This window comes from Lacerta agilis, chromosome 1 (genome assembly GCF_009819535.1).
Source record: "Lacerta agilis isolate rLacAgi1 chromosome 1, rLacAgi1.pri, whole genome shotgun sequence".
NCBI classification, from domain to species: Eukaryota; Metazoa; Chordata; class Lepidosauria; order Squamata; family Lacertidae; genus Lacerta; species Lacerta agilis.
The window spans coordinates 69,710,821-69,731,198 of NC_046312.1; the positions used below are offsets into that span (position 1 = coordinate 69,710,821).

The 20,378-nt window shown below is 38.6% G+C and overlaps 1 protein-coding gene across 13 annotated transcripts in view; it reads right to left on the reverse strand.

Annotated features, from left to right (window-relative positions):
* Positions 1 to 318: 318 nt before the first annotated feature.
* Positions 319 to 20,378, reverse strand: part of PLEKHA7 (pleckstrin homology domain containing A7) — a 145,968-nt gene continuing 125,908 nt past the window's right edge. For 2 of the 13 annotated variants that reach the window (XM_033153614.1, XM_033153649.1), the window contains 10 exons: positions 19,800 to 20,038; positions 19,062 to 19,250; positions 18,691 to 18,808; positions 17,756 to 17,835; positions 16,918 to 17,118; positions 10,057 to 10,209; positions 8,699 to 8,832; positions 5,466 to 5,605; positions 3,107 to 3,209; positions 319 to 1,459 (listed from right to left, as the gene is read on the reverse strand). In XM_033153614.1, the coding sequence (XP_033009505.1) occupies positions 3,118 to 3,209; positions 5,466 to 5,605; positions 8,699 to 8,832; positions 10,057 to 10,209; positions 16,918 to 17,118; positions 17,756 to 17,835; positions 18,691 to 18,808; positions 19,062 to 19,250; positions 19,800 to 20,038 (1,346 nt within the window). In that variant the 3' untranslated portion in view covers positions 319 to 1,459; positions 3,107 to 3,117. Of the gene's footprint in view, positions 1,460 to 3,106; positions 3,210 to 5,465; positions 5,606 to 6,536; positions 6,960 to 8,698; positions 8,833 to 10,056; positions 10,210 to 16,860; positions 17,119 to 17,755; positions 17,836 to 18,690; positions 18,809 to 19,061; positions 19,251 to 19,799; positions 20,039 to 20,378 lie in introns of those variants that run through there. The other 11 variants (XM_033153605.1, XM_033153677.1, XM_033153623.1 and 8 more) reach the window with 10 other exon arrangements.

Sequence of the window (20,378 nt, forward strand, 5' to 3'; positions counted from 1 at the left end):
ATAAATATGACAAATGCACTGAATTATGTGTGAATTCATTTTGAATTCACTCAATATGAACAGCGCATTGGCTGCTGCAAAGCACACACTTTTGAATACACACATACACATATTTTCAAGTAAAAAACCACCAGCTTCTCATGAACTCTTTCTCCAATTGTGCCAGCCTTTTGTCCAAGACTCAAGAAAATATACTTGAAAGTTTTAGCAAAACTGAGGGCACCAGCTGAATTACTATACAAAGCTAACAACAATGGATAGCAAATCATTTTTTGCTTTTTTGTTGTTGAAAACGTTAATTTAAAAAGAATATAGATGTAAAATTATACATTCTATTAATATTTGCATTGTTCACTTTACATATTTCAGTTTCCATGGATGATCTAGTCCCATCTCAGGTGCAGCACCCATGTGCAGAAAAGAGCTTCAAAAGACCAGTTTCTCTTCACTCCCTCTCCTTGTCTTTGCACAAGCTATTATAGGGAATTGGAGGTTTTGTGCATACCTCCTGCTCTCCCTCTCTGCATGACACAAGTTACTCAAGCTCAGAGCATGAGTAACTGGTGTTTAGGCAAAAAGAGTGAAAGGTGCTCCAGATCTCACATTCCTCTTAATGGCCAGTCATGCTTTTGCTCTTAAGGAAGGAAGTAGGGAGTAGCAATAGAGATTCTATTGACCTCTACGATAATCCTCTGTAGTTCGCAGATGCTTCATCTGCATTGGGATGGAAACCAGATCACATTCAAAATATTTCAGTGCCCACACCCTAAGTTAAAGAGAAAAATATATATTTGAAATAGTAACTGGACAATGTTCGCTTGGACTAAGCTACGTAATAAAAGGACAGTGACATACAACTATTAGCAATGTTTTGTACCTGCCTTTTGCTGTTTGCATGGGATTCCAGAACCATTGAAATTTTGAATATTTCAGTAAAATTTTATCTGACTGATAATCAGTAGTAACAAATGTATTATAAACCCTGAAAAAATAGGAAAATATTTCATTATTCCTACCTAAATGCTATGTGCTTCCAAAAATCTTCCTTTTTAAAAAAAGAAGCTAAAAACATCCACCTTCCTTTATTGCATGCATCCAAACTTTTAAATGAAACTATATATATAGTTTCTAAAAATACATTGGCTCACAATCCAGCACTTTAAAGCATTAGGACCTATTAACATCACAGGAATTGAATGCAGTTGATTGTGCAGGGTTGTAACCAATGCCAATATACAATGTCAATATATAATATAGTATATTAAAAGTGCTGTTTATATAAACAATTGTTCTTTTTTTGTACAAAACTCTTCTGTGCAGTTATTATTTGTAATGTGTGTTCAAATAAAAATAAACAGGAGAGAAAGCTAATGTAGGGAAGTCCTCCTCCTCGCTGCTCTCTTCTTCAGGTGTCTGTTACGGGTTTATATCAGGGATCAGCGTTCATTTACTGCTTTGGCTAGTTTGAAGAGAAACAATGAAGTTAGATATTATTCCAACAGGTTTAGCACACACATCCACAAAAGGAGCAATATCCTTTAACAGCATGCTAATGGATGTTTCATGAACACTAGATGATTCAGAAAGTTTGTAAATGCAGTCAGATAAGCAGACTGCTTACAATATACCTTGATACTACTTAGCCAATGGAGAATACAATCAATACATCAATACTTTTCCCGTTCAAACTAATTGTTTTGCTTCACCTGTAAACTGAAGTTTCTTAGTCTTTGAAGAAGGAAAGAGAATATTAACAGTGAAGCTGAAGGCTTGTTTTGGGCACTTTCACTCATTGAGATATGCCTATATTATGTGAAGAACATTGCCCATAAAACCTTTAAAACCATTTTGATTAAATATGGTGGGTTTTGGTGATCAGGATTAAGAGTATGTTAAAGGGGGGGGGGGAATGCCCATCTCATTCCCATGGCAACTTGAGGAATTCCTGAATAATGTCACAATGATTTATTTGTTCTTTTAATATCCTGCCCTCCCTCCCAAATGGGAGCACAGAGCAACCAATGTCATAGAACAATATATTAATCACAAAAGCATTTAAACAGCCTCAACAATGAAAAATACAGTACCCTCCTCAGGCCTGGACAAATAGGTGAGTTATGATTGCCCTCCTAAAGTACGGTCTATCTCATTTGGACAAACCATTTTAAAAGAAGAAATTGAGAAGTCTGGGACAGTGATCTGTGACAGTGTAAATAGTTGAGTTCTGGGCCCTTGTTAATATCTTCTTCAGGTGATTTCCTAAGATTTAACAGTAAAGAGCTCCAAAATTATAAATAGTGCTTATAACACAAAGTTCTTTTGAAATCTTACACTTTCTGTACAGATACTTATCAATCTGCAGAGTGAGATATTCACAGTTAGATCCTGCCAGTGAAGGAACCCTTAAAATTATAAATTGTGATATTGTAGGTGGAGTTAAAGAGGAGTTATATGTCAAACTGCACCATGGTAGAGAAATGGGAATACAGAGGGAAATGAAATTTCCTTTCATAGAATAATTACAATTGCTATAATTGCTATAATTGTGGCAAAAATAGATCCCTCAATTCATGGCAAAGATTTCTCATATGGAAAATTATGAAATCAACAGGTTAGGAAAATGACAGAAAACATTTAACATAGAACCAATTTTTTCTAGCTAGTTAGTCTGTAATTTGACGAAGGCTTTTTCCTAGACCCAACCCACCAGCAGTATGTTTCATACAGTTGTAATTTTCCCATTTAATACAGGAAGGGATTATTTGTGCCATTTAGCACATGTGCTGCATTAGATACCTTTTTAAGGTGTAATCTTTAGTAGGTTGCTGATGAAATGCCACATCTACACATTTCTCTTTTAAATTTTACATCATGGTGATGGGGCAATCAAAATCCCAAACTCACAGCAATTACTGAACATTTCCATGAGCTCATATATATTTCATAAGGCAATTTTTAATAGCAGGAGGCAGGAATCTTTTAGATCACTAAAGTCTGCATGCATTAATTAGGATTACGTTTACACTTAAAGATCAAGTTAGCTACCAACAATGTTAAAACATACAATTAATGACAAAATAAGCAGCCAAGAGCAGTTAGTTCTTACTTTCAAGATGCTTAGACAAATGTGTAGTGAAATCCATTGCTTAAGGGGGGTGGCTGAGGTACAGAAGGTGAGGGTGCTTTAGATGGATAGGTCAATTGCGGAGCTAGAAGGGATCATACAAAGGAATTAGGCACCGTGATTTTACACTCACACATAACAGACATGTGGGCTGGAATACAAGACAGCAGGGTCAGCAGCCAGTGCAGCTAGGTCTTTTTAGTACTGTATAATAATAATAATAATAATAATAATAATATTGTTATTGTTTATGCCATAGCTATCAACCGGGCCATAGCTATCAACCTTTCCCTTTTCTTGTGAGGAATCCTATTCGGAATAAGGGAATTTCCCTTTTAAAAGGGGAAAAGTTGACAGCTATGGTCCGGGCTGCATGCAATCAGAGAGGGTGCTTTGGAGCCAGACAGTCGATAGCCCTGGTTAACTCCGCATTCCAGTGGGTCACCAGGGAATCAGCTGAAAGGCGATGAGCATGGGATAAAACATCCCCTATTACTCTCTGCAAACCATTTGGATTCATTAAGTGGCGTGGGCGGACCATCCAAATCGGTCCCACCTCCCTGCAGAGGGGAAGGGTCACAGAGAAGTAAACAAATTCTTTGCCTAGGTGTGCCAAATTCTGCAACAAAAAAGCCAGTTCCTGCAATGTTAAAAATGACTAAAAATTCTCCCAACTTGTTTGTTTAAGCTTTCTGCCTGCACAAAAAGAGGACAGGGAACTCCACCCCCTGACCTGTAGAAATATTGCTCAGTACTGCCCCCACCCCTTAAAATATATTTTCTCTCTCTTTCCTCTCTTGGCACTGAATTAGGGAGGAGCTGTTTTCTGAGCTCTAAGACCTTGCAGTGACACTATGTCAAATGTGGAAGCAGTGCTTCTGCATGGTAAGTGAAGGAAGATGTGCTCAATTTGGCATGGGGAGAGGGGGTGGCACCAGAAGAGATTTGTGGGTTGGGTGCAGCCTGCAGTTTTGCAACCCCTGCCCTAGTGACGCATCAAAATCTTAACCTGAGTATCTACAGAATTGCTTTTTTGTGCCTCGACTTTTCATGGCTGATGTAAAGCAGGCCCTTTGCAATCATGCAAGGTTTTTTTAAAAAAACAAACAAACAACAACAACAACTAGTCAGTCAATATTTACAGGAATTACCAAATAAAACTGGATATTATATTTTAGTAATTTTATTGTGTTGTGATTCAAAATTGTTGTTACTTTTCCTGAGTATGGGATAGAAACTGAAATCAGTAAATAAAACATAAAGCCACCTGGGGAGGCTGCAGGCCCTGCTAGACAAACTGAGAAGAACGTGCTATATTAGTAATGTACTGAAGCACTGAGCTACAAGGAAAAAGTAATTAGCAATAACATCTTCATCTGCTGTTTCTGGCTCATGCTGTTTGTCTAATGTACATTGTGCAAATATAAAAGTTTTTGGTTTTACTATACTAGGTTCTACAGAAATAAAAACAACCAAAATATCAATAATAATTTGAAAAATCAAATGCATTCACCAATTTTAAATCTTGGAACAGTACTACAAGTTAGTCCAGATTCACTACTTTATTTTTATGCCTTTTCTACTTGAGCATTCTATATATGTGGGCAGAGAAACAGACGAGAAGATGGAGTGCAAGATATAACAGTTAAACATAGGCTTGCAGGGAATGGGAAACAAAGATGGAATTTTACCCCTTGAGTAACGAATCATTCAGCACAGTCTGATCCATTTCGAAGCTGTATTGTGCAGGCAAGTACAGAGAGAACCCGCCAGCACAGCTGTACACACAGGGGCTGCTTTGACATAATGCTGAATAATGCAATTTAATTTCCAGTCGTCAAACTTCTATCCAGCTTTTTGCAATAAGTTTCCAGGCTATTTAAAAAACAGTGTCCCTAACAACTTGATATTTGCCATTTCAGTTCTAAATCAGAGGTGGAAAAATTTCGTGTATTAAGACAACAATGTCTGCTTTAGAAGATATGGAACCATGGTAGAGCGATTCCCAGTAAAAATATACATATGGCGTGTAATTGCATCTCCCCACTCATGACATTGCTTCTGATTGCTCCAAGTTGCGGTAACACTGTGCTCAACACTGATAGCAACCCATTTATGTTGTGCAGGTGAGTCCATGGTATAAATCCAGTGTCTCACAACTACACTGGAGTGCATTCAAAGAGCACTTGCCTGGGTATACCCCAAAGGGTAGATATGGCCTTGCTGTTGTTCCTGGTATGTACTGCAGTCCAGAAGGAACACAAAACCTTAGAAGTTTGCAGCCATAGGATTAAAAGAACATATTGTCAAAGCCATTGCTTTATAAATAACTGAGCAATACCTGCCACCTCCTTGCTCCGCTGAGAGGCTTCAGAAGCCAGTGCGTATGATATGGTAATGATGCGTTCTTGCTCTTGCAACTGTGAATCTAAATTAGCAGAGTTGTGTTTGTCCTGAGCTGAAGGCTGGAGGTTGTGCATACTAGGGCAAAATACAAAAAACCCACATTAACTTTAAGGCATATGCTACACATGTATGCACACATTTTATTTCTTTCTTTAATAACATTGGTATACTGCTTGATTGTAGAAAAATAGAAAACTGTCACATGCACAAACACACTCGTTTCCACAATGGCAAAGTCCTCAGGATCATGATGCAATTATGAAATTCCTGAAGCTGGGAATTCAACAGTAGACTGTAGTCTTTGGATCATGTTTGAATTTCATTTGATTTCATTTGAAAATCATTTGATTTCAGTTGATAAAAGGACTTGTTAGCACATACAGAGAAACATGTTCTATTGTTATTTCGACTGAAAAACCAACATCTGGTTATTAGCAACTATGGTGCAGACATGAGCTGAAACGTTATACTTAGTTGCTGAATAGTCTCCAAATTCCAGTGGAAAAGCACAATACAGTCGTACCTCTTAAGTCGAATGGAATCTGTTCCGGAAGTCCGTTCGACTTCCTAAATGTTCGGAAACCAAGGAGCAGCTTCCAATTGGCTGCAGGAAGCTCCTGCAGCCAATTGTAGGCTGCGGAACCCGCGTCAGCCATTCAGGTTCCAAAGAACATTCGCAAACCAGAACACTCAACGTTCGGGAGCCAAAACATTTGACTCTCAAGGCTGTATATCAACTAGCCCTGTGCTGCCAGGACAGCTAAGGTATGGGGCTGAAACAGAAAGCTCATCTGCTCAGCAGAAAGTAGAGCTGGAGAGTTGCTTCCTCTAGAGGAGGAGAATAGAGCTGCTGTTCTTTTTTATTTTGTTTTGCCTGAAAAATTGAGTCTCAGTGTAGTAATTAATCTTTGCTGTCCCATTCCAACCCTGCACCTCATGTGCTGCAATGAAGTTTCAGCTGTGTTCTCTAGCTTCCACCAATTGAGAGACATTAGCTTCCTAGGAAAAAAACCGGTCTGTGGAAACCACTACCTCTGGCTACACTTAAATTTTAAACACAGGAGACGCTCCAGGGAACCCTTTCAGTTTGCTATTCACAGTTCTTGCACTGTTCTCTTGGCATCTTTGGGCTCTGGGTGCTACTGGAGGCCATTTTATGTCTGTTGTGAGATGCTTCAGAACATCATGGGGCAATGGGGAATTGCAAAGCAATGTCCAGGGTGGATCATAGCGGTTGAGCCTTGCCTTGCTTCCAGGCTGGACATGCAGGAAGGAGATGAGCAGTTCAATAGCAGTATTCATTAGCCTATTTTGCTGCAGTGTAAGCTGCAGGGAGAAGCCCAGAACAGGAAACTCTGCCAGGAAAAGGAGGTCATCTCTCCTCAGCAACTCTTCAGACTTAGGGGTTAAAGAATAGTTTAAAAAACCTCTAGGATGAAGAGAAGGATAATTAATTAATTAACTATTACATTTTAATCCATCATTACTTACTTTGACCTCTCTGATCTGTCCTGTTTAATTAATATAAAACAGAATATATTTTTATAATCAAAAATGCTGAAATAAGGAGAATGCCCTTGTTCTTATTGTCAAAGCAAGACAAGGCTCTGTTATAGAATCAGCCTACTTGAGGTTAGTGGCATTGTTCCTAGGAAATTCAAGACCATGAACACTAGCCTCCTATACTCTAGGGAAAAGTTATCACTCAGGTAGGAGATCTCAACCTCGGACGTATCCTGACTAGAATGTTCATTCTGTTGAGACTTTAATCTTCCTCTTTAGCAACAGCAGTCTAATCTTTTATTCTGCTGAATTATACCATCAAACTGTTGGCTCAGTTCACCTAAATACCTGTCTTAAGTCAGCTTCTACCAACTGCCTTCTTGTCTAAGCTCTATGTGGGCTGACATAAATTCTTTCTTTAATATTATCTCTTGTCAACTTGGAGAAGAGGCTGCAGTGGTAACCTCAGCAAGATAGTGAACTGAATGTATTATATATATTTGTAAATAAATCAAGCTGAGAACCCGACTACTTAAATGTGTTGTTTGAGTTTTAATGGCCTGATCCTAGGAGCTGCTGTTCTTAACCAGTGATCCCATCATATCTGAAGCAATGGAAATCCTCCCCTGTAGTGGTACAGCTTTCGCCTCCACTCCCAGGGTTCCAACAGCCCTTGATGCTGCTGTACCTCCATGTGGCAGAAGAAGAGGCTATGCTATGCTACGTTCAGTGGTGGGAAAGCGAGGCAGCTGAGCTACATGTCTTTGCTCAATAGCAAGGTCAGAACAAGCTGATTTAAGTTGCAGCAGCACTTGCCATTTCTTGTGTCAGTGAAAGCAGGACTGGGCTGTGTGTTCAGGCTGTAAATAAGAGTATACAGAGAGAATAGGAAAAGAGAATAAAGCCCTGCCCTGCTTCTCTCCACCTGGCTTGGGGCGGGGCCTGACAGGCTCCATAAACGACTGCTGCCGCTGCTGCTGCTGGGCAGAGGGGCCCCAGTTTTTGTTTTTGAAATTGTTTTTCATTTTTATCTATGCCATTTTAAATTGTGATTGATATTAATACTATATTCTTAGTTTTAGATTTTATGATTTATGTGGAAAGTGTTTCCCACTTGGTTGTGTATTTTTTGATGTGTTTTATTTATTGCTTATGACTTTTGTTATGTTGGTAATTATGTAAATCTTGTCATGTTGTAAGCCGCCTTAAGCATTGTTTTAACTATGGAAAGGTGGCATACAAATAAAATGATGATGATGATGATTCACCATATTCATTACATGCAGTAGTGCTGTGGGTGGTGTTGCTGCATTGCTGTTCCAACTATGGTGGTGTTGCTGCCTGCCAGAACTGGAGTGGTGGGGAGGGCAGGAGAGCACCATTTTGGTAGCGGCAGTGGGGAGAGGGCATCTGAACTTGCTGCGAACCTGGTACCCCACACTCTAGCTCTGCTTGGCAAGCAGCACTACTCCCCACCTCACATACCACACTTGATTCAATGCAAAAAGTACAATTAGTATTAATTGTAGTACTAATATATTTCTATAAGTTTCTGTACTATGATCAAATGCATATAACTCTACCAAGACTGAAGCAGTAGGTTCCCCCCCCCCCCATTTCTAATGTTAAAAACGAATGGGAGTAATATGTTTATAAGAATCTGACCTTGACTTTGTAAGAATATTCTTTATTTTTTCTGCCTTACGGTGCCTTGCTGCTAATTCTTCTGGAGTAAGAGGTTCTTCAGGTTCCAGGTCAACGTATCGCTCTGGAATTGCAACCTTTTCAGGTTTTGACAACTGGTGGTGGCAGGGAGAGAGAATCATAAGTGATTAATGTAGCTTATATAGAATACTACAATCAACTGAAACAAAACTGTTGAAATCAACAAAAGGAAAAAAGCAGGGCAAAACAAGAATTTTAACACTTCCTTATGAGAATTGTAACATAATATACTTGTGGACCAATCCCCCCCCCCAAAAAAAACAATGTTTTGATAAAAACAGTAATTCCAATGTTGAATTGCTGATACAAACTACAACAAAGTCTAGCAGTATGTTAGAAAACCAGAATTAAATACAAACATTATCTGCAGTGTGTGTATATGTTTGTGTGCTTGTGTGTCACACTGACGAAGACACACACACACACACACACACACACAGAGAGAGAGAGAGAGAGAGAGAGAATCATGTATTTTTAAAGCTGTAAACCACACAGAAAATTAAACAAATGGGTGATATATATAAGAAAATAAAAATAACAGAATTCTTAAAGTCATTTAAAGATTTTATTGCTTTTAAACTGATCTTGCATTCAGTAGATTTTCCTCCCTGTTCCTTCATATTTCAGTGACAGCGTAATATACTTCATTGGGCCACCAGATGGCTCTACAGCTTTTCAAATATATGCATAAAAACGTTAATACCCTCTTGCTTTTCCATTAGCCATGGGGATTATTTGTTACCTTTTGGGGAGAACACAATGAAATCTTAATCTCTAATACCATTTTCTCATAGATCACCATTTCATAGACACTGTGCTTGATAGGTAATGAGAAAGCATAGGAATTCTATTTGACTTTATTTTAAGACAAGGGATAAACGAAAAAAAAGCTTTTTAGTCCGGACACAACTTTTGGGTCCGGAATTTCACTTTTTGAAATATGGCAACCCTAGAGGAGTGGCGAGCCAAGAAACTTGGCTTCTGCTCGTGGTTTGTTTGGTGAGAAACAGGTTCAGATGACACAAACTAGATGACGGCTTGTTCCCTGGCAGCATGGAGGAAAGTGAAGCACTCATGATTTCAGCAGTGTGTGCCAGCACGCTGCTCGTTCACAGTAAACCATAGTATTTTAAATATGGTTGAATGTGATGTGCGCAGACCATTATCTCCCTTTTTTCTAAAAACATAACACATTTCTGCATTGTAGACTTCATTACTTAAAGCTGCCTTTCTGGTCGTTAATATTTACCCCACTTTATACTGCATATAGCAATACGAAAACAGACAATGAGCCTTACCTCTCTGTTAATATCCAAATTATAATCTTGAGGTTCTAGGTCTGCTTCTGTCACCAACACGGGTTCAACTCTTAGCCAGTTATTTTCCTCTTTGTGTTCTGGGCGTACAGCTCTTTCCAGTAGCTGCAAGTCAAATTCTTGTTCCCGCTTCCACTATTAACAGATAGGAAACAATTACAAGTTTTACCATTCCAACTAAAACACCATGTAGAAATATTCACTCCCACTACCTCAGATTCTGGATTGATGCAAGGGGAAGCTAGGACTTACCATAACATTTGCTTCTGGGTGCTCGCTTGATGGCTGTCCTTGATGAGGTACTCATCCTGTTCAGCCAGCAGATGGCAATAAAATCTCACAAAAAAGCTGTCAATAGACCAGGGTTAGATCTGACTTTCCCAGTCAGGAGCCACATTCAAGTGGCACAGACAGGGGTTGCATGGGGAAAGCAGGACAAAGAACTAAATGGACTAAAAATAAAATGGAAAAGGAAGTATTCTTTGGAATTAATAAGAGGCTATGATCAGAAGGAAAAATCTGAGCTGAGCTAGTTCATACAATAAAGCCTATTTCCATGTACAAGTGTTTAGGATCAAAAAGTATGGTTTTGTTTCTGATGGTATTGCCTTTTAAAAAAAAATTGGTCCTGTTTTGAGAGATGATATAGCTAATTGCTGGCTTAAGAGAGTGAGTACCCCATGTAGGTTCACCATCTAGGGGAAAATACATGTTGTTATTCTGTTAAACAATCTGCACAAATGATAAGCCAAAACAATGTTTTCAAGACACAACTTTCTAGTAATGTGTTTGCTTTGCAGATGTGCTCCATAAATTCCACTGTTTTGAAAACTGTCCACTATAATAAACCATGTTTATATATTAGATCCGTTAATTCTTACGAACACTCCATATTCGTTAAAAATCCATTTGGAGTACTTTTTACAACGACAGAACATTGAACACTATGTATTCTGATCAGTTTACAGTCTTCAAAAGCACTGAATGCATGCTCTTCTAAATTGCAAAGAAAATAATCCTACTATTTATCTCAGGGCAGCCCAACTATTCATACCAAGCGGGCCACAAGAATACCTCAACACAGAAACTGCAGGTCACACATTGCTTTGTCGTGTGCGGGGGAGAACAAGGTCAAAATTTGATGTCCCACCACCAGCCCTCACACTGCCTTCCCAAAGCCAGCTAACCGAGGCCCTGGGCCTTGGGAAGGAGGTGTGAGGCTCTAGCTGGTTCCTAGGACCCTCCCACCTCCTTCTCAAAGCTGGGAATGTGCTAACTAGGTTTTGGGGAGGAGGACTCTAGGACCCTGCAGAATCCTCACACCTCCTCCCATTTGGGAAGGCAGTGGGAGGTCGGGAGGGAGTCAAATGTTGCTGAGAGCTGCGAGAAAAGACCTTCAGTTGGACCACCCTGGTTTAACTGGACACCTGAAAATGTTTTAAGTACCTCTAAAATACGTAATATGTTTCATATAAGAATAGTTCAGTGCACCTCATTAAACTGCCCTAGAGCTAGCATACTCTACTCATACAACTGCCCACAAAACAACCAAGTTTTTACTGTTACAAAATGTAAGGCTTGAATGGAATACCTACTTTTGGGGAATGCAAATGTGAAAATATGGTATCTGTATTTTCCTCTCTAATTACAGTAATATGTAATTTTGATCCATTGGCTACAATCCAGAGACCCACACATCTACTGGGGCTGTGGACCTTTGGACCTGCATTACTCAAACTGTCTTCCCAGCATGCTACGTGGCAGATAGCTTTTGATAATGCAGCTAATGATAATGCAATTGTCCCTGCTGTTCCGAGGAAAAATAAAATTAACCCTCCCTTAGTCTTTGCAGAAACCAAGCAGCCCTCTGGCTCACAAGCCTAATTGGATGGTTTATGTTCTCACCCATTACCTCAACTCACAAAGGAACATTTCTGTTTTCTCCCAGTGTGCTTAAGGGATTAATCTCCCCTCAAAGACATAGGTTCAACAAAGAAAGGACATTACAGCAGCATATTTGCATTTACACTTTGTAAGACATGGGATCCAACCTCATGCTGAGTCAAGAGTTCCAGTGACAGCTGGAAGAAGTGAGGAGAGTAGTTTTTGCTGATTCCTACTTCCCCCTGCCATTGCTTCTGGAACAGTGTGGGAAGTTGCCCAGGGAAAGGGGGATCAACAAAAATGGCTCCCATCCCTTTCTTCAGTGAAAGCACCTGCTAGATCTTAATCCCTTGCATGAACAGAAGCCCTTCAGTTCACCAAGGGGACACTGGATCTATATATAGTCCATAGTGGGTTTGGGGGGGGGAGTTCAGTGGGTGGGGCAATCATTCATGCACAAGCTCTTGATTTTCACTCAGAACATATCAGGTATTTGTATCAGGAATAGGATAAATATTGCTTAATTTAAAGGCAGCTGCTTCTCAAGCAAAATTTGGAGCCTTTAAAACTGTTGAAGAGGAGAAAGGAGAATCTTCTTCACCATTAAAATGCACCATAACCAGACATCTCAATATTCAAACCAGGCCTGATTGCCAGAATATGTATAATAGAAACACAATATTAATTTCGAATTAATTTTATACTTGAAGAAAAACGTGAATTCAGTATTAGGAAGTATGTTTATTGGTGTTGATACGGAGTCTTTTACATCAAAATTAAATGACAAATCCATATATTCTGCTCAACATTTTAAATGTCATACTACATTTAAAAAGTGATCTTTTAAAAAAATATCAGTGCATTGTATTAAAAGTAGATTTACACATACAATGTATGCAATGTTATAAACTGTGCACAATAATTACATATTCCATTGTTTACCATTTGGCTGCTAAATTAGTGTCCTGCTGTAAATTGTGCTATCAAATGTTACTTTTTGTGCACTGGAGCAGTTTGGGCATACAAGGAAGAGATCTCTATGAAACATTTTCTTCTTGGCCCTACTGTGCCATTTGTATATTTTACAGCAAGAACACAGACCAATATGGCATGCAAATATGTAAAGTTATTTGTTTAACTTGTTAAAAAGTTATGAAATGTTTGCATTTGAAATAAGTATGTGTGCAATAGCTATACATTTTTTAAAAAGATTTAAAACCTGCTACTTAAAACATGAATATGGCAGGGCTTTACCTTTCCTAAAAGATATATACTGTTACTCAATTAAAGTGTGACTGCAAATATATAAATGTGAATGCACCAGGTCCCTTTAAGAGTCCAAATGTGTATTTAGTAAAGTAATGAATCATAAATGGATTGCAAATTAGTGCTACTAAGCAACTATTTAAAATGGGAACAAAAAAGGTTAAAGGGCAAAGCCCGTAACAAAAATGAAAAACTCAGTAGGAATTTAACAAAAAGCTACTAAAATGCAATTAAGCCTGGCAGAAACTGAGTGGTCTAGTTAGAAAAATTGTTTTAAATAATTAGAAACAAACATAAAAGCCATTATGTATGATGTGAGTGGCAACTCTAGAAGCAAGAGACCTTGTGCAATGAATTAGGCAGGTGATGAGCATTACATAGTTCTAGTGTACCAAGAGGAGAAGGCAATGCAAAGAATTAATGTTACTGTGATTGTGTAAATCTCTCAGTGTTATAATCAAATCATTATCCTAAGCAACAGATTCCTATGACACCTTAAAAAATAACAAATTCATAGTGATGTAAGCTTTCATAGGCCAGTGTCCACCTTAAATATAGAGAGAAAAATTAAGATATTGTTTGTTTTTACAAAGTGGGGCCAAAGGCTACACCTGTAGCAGTGTTACAGTATTATGCAGAGCACAAGTGAATACAGAATACAGTGGTACCTCGGGTTACAAACACCTCGGGTTACAAACACTTTGGGTTACAGACTCTGCTAACCCGAAAGTAGTACCTCGGGTTAACCTGAAACGGTTCTTAACCTGAGGTACCACTTTAGCTAATGGGGCCTCCTGCTGCCGCCGCACGATTTCTGTTCTCATCCTGAGGTAAAGTTCTTAACCCGAGGTACCACTTCCGGGTTAGCGGAGTCTGTAACCCGAAGTGTTTGCAATCCGAGGTGTTTGTAACCTGAGGTACCACTGTATATCTTTAAGGGAAATTCTTATCAATGAATTATAGAAGTATTAGCTGAGAGCAACATTATGTTAGACCAAACGATGTCAGCCTGACATCAAAAGCTTGTTCACTCACATCTAAATGCCATTAAAAAATTAATCAGGCTAGTCTCTATGCTCAAGAATATATGGAGAGAAATCAGACATTTAAAATAGTCACAAAAACCAGTGGAAGAGCATTTTAACCTTCTAGGACTTGAAATCCAAGAAAAAGATTTCAACGTGACACTCCAATACAAAGCCACTATATGTGAATTCATTAGCAAATGTGACACTCCAGAAATCATGGAAATGGCTAGCTCGCTATGGAAAGTAAGGGTTCCAGTGGCTGCTAATCAGGGGAGGGTCACACCTACACTGATTGGATCTTATTTTCATTGGATCTTTTTTTCCATTTGTGCTATGCATAACACTGTAATTCACCTACCATTATCTCTTGCATTGTTTGACCTTTCGGACTCACTTTGATCCTCCTTCCTCAGCTGCAATCAGGATCTATATACCCAGTGCCTTTATAAATTAAAATAATAAAGAATGGTGCCAGTACTCACCATGAAGTTGTTACAGTAAGTGCCACACTTTTAACATGGGGGGTAGTATCAGTACTGCATACCCTTGAGTACCCCCAGAAAAAGCACTGTTATACTTAACTTCTAAGGGCCAAACTAGATAATGGCCTGGTTTGCACATCATGGTAGGCCAAAGTATTGGACTGCTTGAGCACATGGATTCCCAGACAGGAACTTGCAGCTGCTTTGCTACTCCCTGACCATTTTTCTCCCAGGCACTGAGCTAAGCCAAGGTTAGGCTTTGCATGTCAACTGAACCTGGACTTTCTGAAACGGGGCTTATCTATCCTTGCTAACTATAAGATGCAGCCAGGAACAAGCCAGAATTTGGTTTGATGTGCCAATATTCTAAATTTATGAATGCACTTAACTTCTCTGACTTTTGTTATTAAATAGCAGTCACAGTATGTGTGTGTCTTCAGAATGAGGACTTTGGCATGCTGGGACTGTGGCCATTACTGTCTTGATCTCTCCCACCCAAGCAGCTGCAGTTTAAAAAACTCAAATCAACCATATTAAGTGCATTTACTTATTTAACAGATAAAATAATCTGGTTCTTAGACTACCACTTCATGCATCTGGGCCACAAATCGAGCTGCAATAAATTTGTTTTGCTGCAACAGACAAGTACAGTTACCCATCTGAAATTTATCATAATCCTAAACACATTGGCCACAACCTAACATTATTTTCAGAAGTGACACTTCAGCAAGGTTTTGTATGTCCCACATCCATAAATTTATATTTAAAATCTACATTGGGTGGTGTATTACTTTCATTTATGCCTCTTTTCTGCCTTTTTTTTACATCAACATTCACAACGGACACATTCCAGAGAAAGAAGTATTCTGAGCAATGCTTAGAAAATGCAAATGAATGCTAAAAACACAAAATTTCAACAGGCGCTCTGTACTTTTAACTGTGCATTGGACTGAGGCCAAATACTGAAAGTAAATCCCATTTAGTTTAGTGGAGATTATTTCCATGTAAACATGTTTAAGGCAGCAGCCTGGCACCCGGATCCTAAGCAGGATGGTTGCAATCCCAAAATGCAGTGCACACATAAGCAAAACCAGCACATGCCGTAAAAAAAAAAACTTTGCTCACTGTTTCTGTCCCAGATAGTTACCATAACCAAAGAGATAAGCTATTCGTTTTTTTAAAGAGCCTCATTCTTTGGCAATGAAAACTGCTGTTGTAGAAATGGTAAATGAAACTTTGCTCTTCATGAAATTCTGTCCTGTGCACATCACTCTTAGATCATGCCCATTCCTTGGAAGTAAAACTTATTAATTATAATGGGATATACTTCTTTGTAAAAGTACTTAAGATTTGTTATGTAAAATAGAAATGACTGAACCAGTAAGAAATGCTGTGGTTAACCACCCAAAATGAATCACCCTGCGTTTATATTTAATCCAACTTTTAACCATTGAAATAATTTAATTTTTGCTAACTGAATGCAGATACTTGCTAAACTATTCTAGGAATCTGAATAATAATTTATAAATGAACATTAGCAGCTGTATAAACATCTGTTAAATTAGCTTCTACACTTTATAGTTAATATATAAAATTTGTCAAATCCTATGCTTTCTTTAAAAAAATCTTTATTTGACAGAACCATAGCTACTATGGTCTACTAAACTTGCAATATAGTTTCTTTAATGTACTACCTACATCTACAGGGCTCATTCTTTTATGCTTCAATCAGAAAAAAATGCAAACTTATTGTTTTCATAGCATAGCTTAAGCCAATAAGATGAGGTGGGAAAGCTGTAGCACTCCAAATGTTGCTGGAATACCATAATTCCTAACCACTGACCATGCTGGCTGGAAGTTCAACAATATCTAGAGATCCTCAGATTCCCTACCCCTGCAATAGGGGGGATAAGCCAAGACCAACCCAATATCCATATATGAATCCATTTCCACAAAATTCTTTCATTGCTAGACTTTTCTTATGCCAAGTTACTTCTGCACCTGCTACATTAAGCTGTGACTATTTAGAGTTAAAAGCCATATTCTGTTATTTGCACTTCAGAAACTGATATAGCACTATAATTAAATAATACAAGTGTAATGCACTTTCAAATAAAAGTGCTTACTAGAGAAGCTACAGATCATATTTTTAGTCTAGTCCTCTTAAGGCATGTCTAACATACTGAGCCTATGTCTGCAGAAACAGGCCGGACGAATGATCGTGATGAGACAGACTGTCTTTCTCCTTGACCAAGAGTTCTTTTGCGTTCACGAACTAATGCCTTTTGATGTCGTTTCATTCTTTCTAGTTGTTCCTCGGCACTCATCTTGCCTCTTTGGTGATCTCCGGAGTATAAACGTTCCAAGGCACTCTTCGGTCTATCCTGTTAACAGTGACACACAACAGCGTGTGATATTTAATACTTTTAAAGCTGTATCCTAGGGATGAAATCCAAAGCTCCTGTTCTACATACAGAATGGCTTCTGATCCATCAGAGGTGTCTGCTATTTTTTTAAAAAAGGGGAGAGGACAGAGGCACCAGCAAAATTTGCCTCCCCTCTATTATAATAGTAGATGCACCTGCTAGACCATACACTGTACTGGATTTCCCTTTTTATTTCCAAACTGTAATGCACATACTCTGGAACAATTCTATTTAGAGTATGTCACTATAAAAGACTAAAGACAGTGACCAATCCTTTTCTTCTTTCAATGGAAACAAAAAAGCTGTCAGTTTCCCATACATTTTTCAGATGTATAATTTGCAAAACTGCTACAAGAAAAACATTAGGGAGGAAGAATATGGTGGAATGCGTTGTAACCTTTCTCTCGAAAGTAAATACGCCCCTATGCTGCAAGCTTAGGGTTTATAGTTACTGCAAGCACCTAACAAATCTGACAACTGAACAGAATTATATAACCCCTCCTGTCTTATATTGTGGCTGAACTTGTTATATATTAAAGCAAAAAGCACCTCTGTTGATTAGATTTGGTATCCATAAAGACATGTGCAAAATTACCTTGGAACCATCTCTTCGAAATGTTGCATATGATGAAGCTGTTGATGACTGATGCAGTCTGGAAGTTGATCCAGATAATCCTTTACAAAGAAAAAAAGTGCATTTAAAGCAAAATTGTATTTAGGAAGAAATGTACTCAGTGCTTTCTAAATCTATTTTTTAAAAAAATATTTTTCTTTCTATCCAGGTATGTCCTATTAACTACATGTAAAAGGATCTGGCTGTCCTGATTTGTGAACAGGCTATATGCTCAAAGCTAATAGCAAATTTCAAGAAAGAGATGTCTGAAATGGAACAAGAAATTCAGCTATGAGGTCCCAGAAGCTAAATTTAGGTTGCTAGGTAGGAGGTTGAAAGACAAGGCAACTTTTTCTGAAATGCAATGCTATCTGTCCCATACAAAGGGCCAGCTAGACAGGCAAAGCTGGGGATTTATCAGTGTATGGATGACACAGCAGTGTATTGACAAATTAAAAACTAACAAATCACTGGGTCTAGATAGTATCCATACAACAGTCTTTATAGAGCTCAAATATGAAACACCCGATTTTCTTTTTAAATAGATCTATTTAGAGCATTTAGCTCCCAGAGAACCTACAAGTAAATATTGGTGATAACATTATTGCTGATGGATAGGTGTGGCTTCAGACTCAAGCTATGTAGATTCTTTTAACTGAACCGTTCATTGATCTCTGGTGTGAGTCACTAAAAGCTCTGCTTCTGGGATAACACAGTCTCAATTAGGTGGGTTAGTCTGCCAGGGAAAGGGATACAATGAAAGCTTAAGCACTTAGTATAGGACTGGATAGGATCCTTCTATCCCTTTAAGAATCATGTAGAGTTTTAACACACCCATGTATCAACACCCATGTATCAAATGGAACTAAACAGCTTTGAATCTATATTTATATGTATTGGTGAATCTCTTAACTTACCTCTGCTAGGTAATGTTTGGTATCTACTGTCAGTACCTAGAAAACCAGCAGAAGGTTGGCTCAGATCACTGCTTATTGTTTCCAGTTCAGGTTCACTCACATATGAGCGGAGTTCTACCTGTACAGATGAACACTTGATTAAATCAGATTGCAAAACTATAGGACACATTTTCATAATTTTGTTGGAGTTGTATACTGTCCCCTTGAAGTCATCATATTATGTTTCACAATGGTCATATTTGAGGAAATACCAAGAACAAACTCAGTTGGTCTCTAAGGTGCTACTGGAAAGAATTTTCTATTATATTTGAGGAAACATACTTTATAAAGCAATACAACTACATTTGGAAAACCAGGGCCTGCGTGCTTACCCTATAATCTCCATTGACATACTGCCCTAGTTCACGGTCTCGTTTCCTTTCATCTGACTGGCGTTTCAGGCCCCGCACTGAGGTGTGCCTGATGACAGTGGCTTCCCTGGGAAGAGGTGGGACGGCTGGTGGGTGGTCATCAGGGCTGTACAACTGTGGAAGAGGAGGTCTTGGTGGCGCTTCATCTTCCTGACACAATATCAAGAAGCAAACATTTCCTTTAGCCTGCGGTGTTCAGCCATTTCAACAGGTAGAAAATGGTAAAACTGACATTTCTTTTGTTTAAATCCAAGAAAATAATGTGCATTAATTCAAACTTAATGGCCTTAACACAGCTTCAAGAATGTGTTTTGGGTATTTTTCAGTCCTGTTTCCTGTCTTTCTTAAGCAGCGCCAGCAAGTCACAGCATTACATCTCAATTAAGAGCATTGCAAAAGTGAAGTAAAGAGAGTCAGAATAAAATGCTGTCTGGTATCAGGCTTCATTACTGTATGTTGTATACACAAAGAAAACCCATTCCCAGATACTTTTAGCCAGTGCTTTTTTTCTAAAAAATTGTTTAGGGGTACTCTCATTTTTACTCAAGGAAATCACCATTTTATAGTTCAAATCGGGAAAAATAAATTCAGTAAATGGACAAAAGTACAAAGATTAACAAAATGTTTAGGGGTATGCGTACTCCTGCATTCTCCCAGAAAAAAGCACTAATTACATGATACTGTAGTTATGACACTTACAACATTTGGCGTTAATTTTACAGGTGACTGAACTGGAGGCTCAACTTTTTTCATTTGCTGGGATGGCGAGAACATTCTAGGTTGCGTATAAGGCTGCGGAAGAAGTCTGACTTCTAAAGAGGGCTTGACAGGACTAGATGGTGAGCTTTGCTGAGTAGAAAGTTTGCTGTCCCCTGACATGAGAGTAGACGATAATGAAGGCACTAGAGGTTTTGAAAATGAAGGCACTGTTTTTCTCTCTGCAAAGAGGAAGACATAATGCACACAGATGTAGGTCAGAAACACTGAGGAATCCACATGCACAATATGAACCTAAATATAATATTTAGACACAGCACCTTAATGTTTATTGAACTACTTTTGGAAATATAAAAAGACATACTCTTCTATGTATGAACCTGACTGATTTCAGCAGGCCCTGAATGGTAATGCTAATGAGGTGCAAGAAAAGTTGCCAGCAGTGCAAGGTGGGATATGCTTTTGTTAGAAAAGTTAAGAATGATAAGCAGCTCGCGACTGGATTCTTGCTAGGGACGTTGCCCTTGATCAAGAACTATCTACTGTGGCCAGACTCTCCAC